The sequence below is a fragment of the Microchirus variegatus genome (assembly GCF_963457635.1).
Source record: "Microchirus variegatus genome assembly, chromosome: 9".
Lineage (NCBI taxonomy): Eukaryota > Metazoa > Chordata > Actinopteri > Pleuronectiformes > Soleidae > Microchirus > Microchirus variegatus.
Genome location: NC_139810.1, coordinates 17516422 through 17525129, shown reverse-complemented (window position 1 = coordinate 17525129; position 8708 = coordinate 17516422). Strand labels below are relative to the sequence as shown.

The 8708-nt window shown below is 40.2% G+C and overlaps 1 protein-coding gene across 2 annotated transcripts; it reads left to right on the top strand.

Annotated features, from left to right (window-relative positions):
- Nucleotides 1-189: 189 nt before the first annotated feature.
- LOC310931432 (vesicle-associated membrane protein-associated protein B/C-like) lies at nucleotides 190-6992 on the top strand. Of its 2 annotated transcripts, none has more exons than XM_083894579.1 (6): nucleotides 190-466; nucleotides 1864-2016; nucleotides 2583-2686; nucleotides 2896-2976; nucleotides 3901-4032; nucleotides 5720-6992. In XM_083894579.1, the coding sequence occupies exons 1-6, from the start codon at nucleotides 409-411 to the stop codon at nucleotides 5882-5884; spliced, it is 693 nt and encodes a 230-aa protein (XP_083750705.1). In that variant the 5' UTR covers nucleotides 190-408; the 3' UTR covers nucleotides 5885-6992. The 2 variants fall into 2 exon arrangements, with proteins under 2 accessions (XP_083750705.1, XP_083750704.1); XM_083894578.1 differs by having other exon boundaries at nucleotides 192-466; nucleotides 3859-4032.
- Nucleotides 6993-8708: the final 1716 nt, after the last annotated feature.

Below are 8708 nucleotides of genomic sequence, written 5' to 3'. Positions count from 1 at the left end.
TGGAGGTGTAATTTGCAGGTAGTGTGTCTATGATACAAACCGTATGAGTTGTTAATGCCAGATTTAACCTTTGGATTGGTTTAATTTGTCTTCTTGTTGCCTGAGTTGTCGCCTTGGCTCCGCTCTTCTTGTGACGTCACCATCTCGCTTCCTTCCCGTCTTTCCCTTCGCTGTTGCTAGCACAGTTAGCATTAGCCCATTAGCCTCCAGCAGCTGTCGGCAGTCACTCAGCCAGCCAGTCAGTCCGAGTAGTGCTGCATTTGTGATTCTCCTCCCCGTCCCTCCCATCGGGAAAACAACAGTGGTCGGCTGGGTTGTTCTTCCGAAAGCCAGCTGCTTCACCTTTGCGGGCTACCTGCGGTCAAACACGGTTGTCCTCGTCATCACGACAGGAAGAAGCTGTGGGACATGGCCAGACCAGAACAAGTCCTGGTGCTAGAGCCACCACAGGAACTCAAATTCAGAGGTAACGCTGGAGCAGAGGGCCCGGCCCGGTGCTAGTGAGCTAAAATAGACGCCTGTGTGTCGTATTTCTGCCTTGACCTGTAAACGTAATACCCGGTTGGCTTATATGCTCTTGTTTTTATTTAGTGTCACACATAGTTGGTTGCAGTCTGGAGTTGAAACAGGTGAAACGACACTTGTGCGCGACGATGCTAACTAGGTAGAATTCAGCTAACCTCGCTAGCAAATCAAAATGCAAGCTGTCATCGTCGCAGCTTTAGGTCAGACGCGCCGTCATATTCCAACAATTCACTCATAAAATCCCTGGATCTTTCTTTTGTCCTCTGACAACATTTGAAACAACACCACGATGTGAGCTTATGTTTGACATGACGCCATGCGTATGCCGTTGCTGCCAACACCCGGCTGATTAACTATTCTAGCATTTTCTACGAGCAGGGTGTCATTACTGAGCCCGATCACCAGACTTATTTACAATATTATAAAGTGCGACTGGGAGCTGTACTGTTCTGCTGTGCTGCTAAACCGTGCTACCCGAATGCCTTCCGGGCTTTTTCTATGTCCATGCACGATGGCAGTGAACATATACGCTGAGCTGGTATTTGGCCATGGGTAGTGCTGTTTTCTAGGAGAAGTGCCTTTGGGTGTGAGCTTTATTGTATAAATGGGTCAGTTAATGACCTGCACATCAGTTAGTAGTCGTTACCGTTTACTGATTGGGTATAGCAGTGTGAAGGAAGAGAAACCTAAGCCCCGATGAAGACATTGTACGTCCACACTGTCTGGCTGAGTAATGCAAAAGAGCACAGGCTTTCCATTATCAGGGGTTAAGTGTCGTAAGAAGTTGAATTTTCCTCACCAGAGCCTTTAGGCATTGTCAGATATTCTTATGTGAGACAGTGTTGACAAGAAAACACCAGCACTTGTTAAAGTCTGTAAACACTGCTCAAGTTATTTGCCTACAGCACTTTGTTTTTATTTACAGGTGGGGCTTAAATAACCAGAGAAAGCACTCAAAGAGTGCAAACCTCCACCTTGGCCGTTTCCCTCAGTGTCAATACACTCCCCCAACTAACAAGATTAGCAGTTGTCTAAAAAAAATCCTGAAACAGTCCAGATCACCATCAAAATAATATATCTGGATATTTGACCATAACCTACATACACAGAAACTGTCTTTAAATCTGTCCTTTAGTATTTGAATGACTGCTCACAGACTTCTTGTTTTGGCTTATCAGGCTAACATGTGTGGCAGTGAAAAGATAACAAGTCTTGGTGAAACATTTGAGTGCACACGCAAAGGTTTGGAATGGAATCCAAGCTGTGCACACAAATGACAAATGACAAATAACCAGCACCGACATGTACTGAGCTGTTGTATCTCTGTTTCCCCCTCAGGCCCATTTACAGATGTCGTCACTGCCTACCTGAAGCTCAGCAACCCCACAGATAGAAATATCTGCTTTAAAGTTAAAACGACTGCACCGCGCAGATACTGTGTGCGCCCTAACAGTGGCATCATTGACGCTGGAGCCTCCATCAGTGTTTCTGGTTAGTAGTTTTTGCCTCTTTTGGTAACACGGGTGATCATTCTGATCAAAGTTCACACTTACAGTGTGCCATTCAAGTATCAATCGCACAGTGTAATACAATCAGGGCAGTCACAGTCAACTCATCAGCCACTTAAGTTTAGATGATCGGGTAATATCCTTGCTTGTGCTGTGTTCATTTGCATATACGCAAGTAAAAAGGCCTGCACAATGCTTGAAGAATAAAATAAGGGTTGACAGCTGCATGACAATTCAGCTGTTATAGTGGTGTAATATTCACTGCCCTGCAGTGTTTTTGACATTATTGAGGTTATTTCGAATGGAAACTTTGAGTTGTGGGAAAACACAATCCTAAAGGTTTTGTGTTGTGAGAGGTGGTCCTTCATCTTTTTTCTTACATTCTATCTTTGTAAATTGTAAAAAAAATTGTTATCATAAAGGTTTTCATTTAAATAATGAGTAAGTAGGTTTGTGGGTTGCATAATAGTTGTTATGGGGCTGTACAGGAAGATGTTTTTTCCCTAATTTTCTGGCTGTGCATTCTGTCATTATTGTTTCTGTCCTCAGTTATGCTCCAGCCGTTTGAGTATAACCCCGATGAGAAAAGTAAACACAAATTCATGGTGCAGTCCGTCCTGGCTCCCTACGACATGACTGACATGGAAGGAGTTGTGAGTACTAAAAAAGATTATCCTTAAACAATATCACACTTTAACTTTTTTGATGAATACTATAGTGTCTCCTGTTGAACCAATTAAACATTGCAATTTGCAGATGTTATTCAGCAAAGATCTTTAAAATCTGTTGCAGAAGAAAGTCTGAATTCATTTTCATTCTTTTTCTCCCTGTCGCTCTTTCCCTTGACTTTCATCTTTCACAGTGGAAGGAGGTGAAGCCCGATGAGCTCATGGATTCAAAGTTGAAATGCTCGTTTGAGATGCCTCTAATAAATGACAAAACAGTAAGTCGAACTCGCTCTTAACGAGCATTAATACCCACAACCGTGTGTGACACAGCTGATGCACTACTGCAAGCGAAGTGTACAGGGAGTGAGGGTCAGAGTGCAGAATTAGGCATCCCTTCTCTGCATCTGATCAGAGGCAGATCATTGCAAGTGATACATTTATTGTTCTGAGAAAAAGTTTGATTACAGCACCAGACCCACACGGAGACAGAATGTCAGTGACATGATAACTGCCACATACATCAGCGCAAATGTGGCTCAGCTGTGTCAGAAGAAGCAAAGGAAGCCAACAATGAAGGGTTCTCAAAGTCAAATGACCTGGGGGTCACTGAGCATCTAGTCTGGTCAGTGGGCGGCCGACTGCGTGGAAAAAAGGCTCAATACTCTATATGCTATCTATTTTTTAAATCATGATTATGTTTTTGGCCATATGGCCCCCGGTCTATGTGGAAAAAGTCTTCACAGGTGATACTTTTTTCACTGCTGCTCTTTGGCCTCATTCTTGTCATACTCGACGCTCTTCAGCCCCTAGGTCATTTGAGTTTGAGACCCCTGCATTACTGGGTGCACACTCAGGCATTACGTTTCCAACACATTTCTTTCACATCTACAAACCCAGAAATGCTGCATATTGTATTTCACAGATTTAAAATAACTTCAAGACCAAACGGAAATGAAAGACAACTGTATGACACTTCACATTTGTCTCAGTATTTTCTCAGTCTCATACCCATCAGTAAAACATCACTGTATATCACGCAATACATGTTTTGGTTATTCATTTATGATTTATTTGTTTGTACTTTCATCTCACTCTTTGCCACACCTCTGCATGTCTCTTCATCCCCTCCCCCACCCACCCCCTCACTTTCTCCACAGCATGAAAGTGAAAACAACAAAACTTTGTCTTCCTCTGTTAAGACTGAGCCCTCTGCGCTGCCCAAATCAGCCAGTGCCTCGCTGGATGACGGAGAGGTGAAGAAGATCATGGAGGAGTGCAAGCGACTGCAGATGGAGGTGCAGAGGCTATGGGAAGAAAACAAACAGATCAGGGTGAGAAGCATAGGAACGAATGAAAGGCGGCTACATCAGTGTGTTTATGTTCTGGGGTTATATTTTATAATGGACATGCCGAAATGGAGACGCTTGTCTCATCAGTCATAACTGCTGTTTTACGTAACCTGACTTTCAGTCACAGTTAACTACACAGAGAACTATGTGTTTTACTTTTATTTGCAGTATTTTCTGCGACTAAGCAAACTAGTAAACCTGCACCCGTACCTGTACAATGTCTAAGTCAGCGCTGCACACACTCCTGTGTTCTTCCAACAAAGGACATTCAAGTGTATAATTTACTACCATGGTTGCTGCGGTAACCTGCATACAGACCAAAGGAGGATGAGGGCGGCATCTGTCTCCATTCATTTCATGTGAGACTGGTTGTAATCTGCTTGTTTAGCAATATCTGTCACATTTCAACAGATATCTCGTGCTTCTAAACATAACCAAAGTTGGTGTTTATTCACCAAGTTTGAAGCCTGTGTAGCAAACCGTTGGACAGTTACGCAATTAGCAGATGGACGTTCCTTGAATTAATAGAGGGATGACTGCAAATAGACAGTCTACTTCCTGTTTACCCTGGCGAGTCCAGCATACCTCAATGGTCATGCTTGTGATACTGAAGTAAGAGGCTGAACAATATAAATGCATTTCCTTTCTATCAGGGCTACGTCCAACAACCTCTTAGTGATTAGGTAAACAATTATTTGAGTTAGTGTTGCCTTTCTACCATCTCAAACCAGTCTAGCCATTCTCTGACCTCTGGCATCAGTAAGACAGTTTTTAATCAGACATTTGCTGCTCGCTTGATATTTTCTCTTTTCCAGATCATTCCTTAAAACCTAGAGATGGTTGTGTGAGAAAATCATAGTTTCTGAAATACTCAGACCAGCCCATCTGGCACCAACAATCATTTAAAGCACCTCATTTTCAGAAGCTATTCTTGAATATGTCTACATGTCTAAATACAATATGTTGTTACCGTGTGATTGGCCGTTTTAGACATTTGCTTTAATAAGGAGTCAAACCTAATAAAATAAGGCCAGTGAGTGTTTGTGTGCAATGGATATGTATAAAACATTCACCTTATGCGGTGTCAGTCAGGTCTTTGCACACTGAATGCGTTGCAAATATATGGTACGAAAGTGCGGATAATTTGGACGCAATTCACAAAGCACCCTCCCATGCACATCAAGTACGATGCGGAGAAAATGATGAGGATGAAAATTGCATTGCGGCCTGCCTGTGACCAGAGCAGGCTTTGCACACAACTAATTTGATGCTTGATTTACACACATCATCCCACTCGAGCACAATTACAGCCACCCTACACGCATCTTGTAATCATTATATAGGTTTTTTCTTGTTTATTAAAAAGAACAGGGTTTTGGGAAACCAACACAATCAAGCGATCTGCCACCGTGTTAAATGTTTGGACTGTACGTCATCGACAACACTCGTTCTGATTGGCTACCTGTGAATTTGTCAGAAAAGGAATCTTGGGATAATCAGAATTTTGCTCAGCGAAATTACGCAGCCTATGTTGATTGCACACAGAAAAAACGCTTCTGGTGTGCAAAGGCCTTTATATTTTGACATTCAGTGCTTTTCTAGTTATGTTTACACCTGCACATCTGTACTAATACAACTCTTGTGTTTTTGACTTGTCTCCTCATTGCAGGAGGACGACGGGCTGCGGAAGAGAAAGGTGACATCAGTGTCCGCTCCTCACTCCTCTGCCATGGCAACCTCAGTTGTGAGGGACGAAGGCCTAAGCACCCGCATCCTGGCATTCTGTGTGCTGTTCTTTGTCATTGGAGTCATCATTGGCAAGCTGGTCCTGTAGAGACACAGATGGACAGAGCACAGTGATGGATGAAAGGCGTGCTCGGGCGGGACGTGTCAATGACGGCGACGGGGATGTCTTCTGGGGTTATGTTGATTCTTCTTTCTTTTCTCTTTTTTTTAACATTTATGGCAATATCGTGATGGTTTGTCTGGATGAGAAATCATTTAATGTTCAAAGAAAGCGAAGGAAGGCAATCCCACGTTATACCATGATTGCAAACGTTTTTGTCACACAGTCTTGCCTTTTTTTCTTTTTTTTCTGTGAAATGATCACCACCTCTGATCTGTTCTTTTCTGTTCATCCCTCTTTCCTGAATGATCCTCCCAAACTTGCACAGGTTACAGTTAGTGGTGTGTAAGTGGCTGAATGTCTGAAATCTTTCATTTATTCTTTGATCCTCAAGTCTCCAACTTCCTCATTCACAGTGTCTGTGAGGAAGATCTAACACTCCTCACCTGATAATCTCTCTTCCGCTTATTACTGATGATTTACAAGAAGTGAACACACAAGTTTTCAGTGAAAGACTTCTCTCCACTTGGATTCTGTGTGTTGTCTTCTAAACAGTGGGTGGTAAAACATGATAATCTATTTCAAGGCATCTGATTTTCAAAATTACCACTTCCTTGAGTTTTGGCCGTTCATTCAACCTATTGTATTGTAGTTGTGTCCTCTATATCACATCGACAACTGTCTTACAAAAGGGACCATCTTGAGTCTTGTTTATCAGTTTGTATGCTTGTTTCAACTTATTTCCGTTTCCTGTTGGATTCTGAAGGTTGTACGATAACTGAGACAAAAGTCTCGGTTGTTCAAAAAGATAGTTTTTCGTTGCCTGAGGGAAACGAGACGTGGGCGGCTGTAAAGAGGACTGACCTGTGAATACACACTACATTATAGGAAAAAGTCATCAATGCTTCAGATCACACATGCAGAGATTCAGTCAAACAGTAATGTAGTTACACTAATTGGATACTCTTTTGTATGTACATCACAAAAATAAAGACTTGAAAAGATAACTGGCAAAGTTATTAACATACTGTAGTAAAGGAAGAAAATAAACAACCACCATGGAACATGTAGCATCATATTGAATTAAAACACATAAACCCCCAGCTATGTTTCTGTGAGAAGTTTAATCGCATTCTTATTTCATTTAGACTATAGCCTCTGAGGACAGGTTGTAATCATTGTGTGGATGATTGTGTTTGATTTTGTGGACACATTTTATGTGTGTGTGTGTGTGTGTGTGTGTGTGAGAGAGAAATCTGAATGAACAACCAAGACAATTGGTGCACAGAGTGTAATGTCTGTTACACTGCTGCTAATGAATTGAAGGGGCAGCTCTCAGTTCTTGCGGTTAAATTCATGAGGACTGCACTTCTGAGCTGGTCAAAAGTTTCTTCATGGCCATAGTCACAGCCAGGTAGTAATCAGTTTAAAAAAATATATATATACATACATGTATGTGTGTGTATATATATATATATATATATATATATATATATATATATATGTATGTATATATATATATATGTATGTATATATATATATATATATATATATATATATATATATATGTATGTATATATATATATATGTATGTATATATATATATATGTATGTATATATATATATATATATATATATATATATATATATATATATATATATATGTGTATATATATATATATATATATATGTATATATGTGTATATATATATATATATATATATGTATATATATATGTATATATATATACATATATATATATATATATACATATATATATATATGTATATATATATATATATATCAATATTGTGATAAAAAGATTTGGGGGTTTGACCTAATTTCCAGGCCCTCAAAGCTCACCACCAACAGACATATTTTAGCTCATATACAGTAGTTGCAACCCCAGCTCACTGCGGGTAAGGGAAGTAACATAAAACACACCAGATGATGATGTTGTCATTATTTAATGATAATTGAGATATTAGAACTGTGGCAAAAGCAAGAAGGAACTGAGGGCCTAACAGAGCATGTGCTCTCTGGCCTAAATGTGAATTTGTTGGGTTATTTAGGGAAAATAAAATCCAGATTAAGAATAATCACATTTGAGCTCTGTTTATAACAATACTGATACACTGGTTTTAGATGTCAATGATGGTCATCAGTGGTCAGAAATTTCAGTAGACTAGTTCACAGGTACTTGATCCCTGATGTGTTTTGTGCGTGTGTGTAATCAAGAAATTTACTTAAAAAGCTCAGTATGACCTTTGATAGTGCTTTTACGTTTGATAAACAAATCAGCCCTGATAAAGACTAGTTTTAACAAAAGGCAAGTTTATTTATATAGCTCAAGTAATACACAGGGCAACTCAAAGTGCTTTACAAGGGTATAGAAATGCAGTCATACACGTTTAGTCATTAAAATTACAAGAGAGAAAGGTGATTTAAAAGACAATAATGAATTGATAACTAAGATGATTAAACTGAGGTGAGCAAAGGTCAAAGGTTACCTCCCTCAATAAATCTGGAAAGAGTAATCCTTGTTTTCATAATCTCACAGCCGGATTACTGCAACTCTTTATATGTTTGGCATTGAAAAGCGCCTGTAGTCCTCATGACACGCCTATTGGGCACGCCCCATTCTCACGACACGCCTTCTCGACAATCTCCTGTGACTGGACCAGGGTTTGGATGAAAACATTGATATTGTTTGATTTTACTGTGGGAGTATGCGCTGTATAATACTGTTTGATATATCAATACAATTTGAGTGGAGATGAGTTGGAATATAAAGTGCTTTACCTTTTTCTGC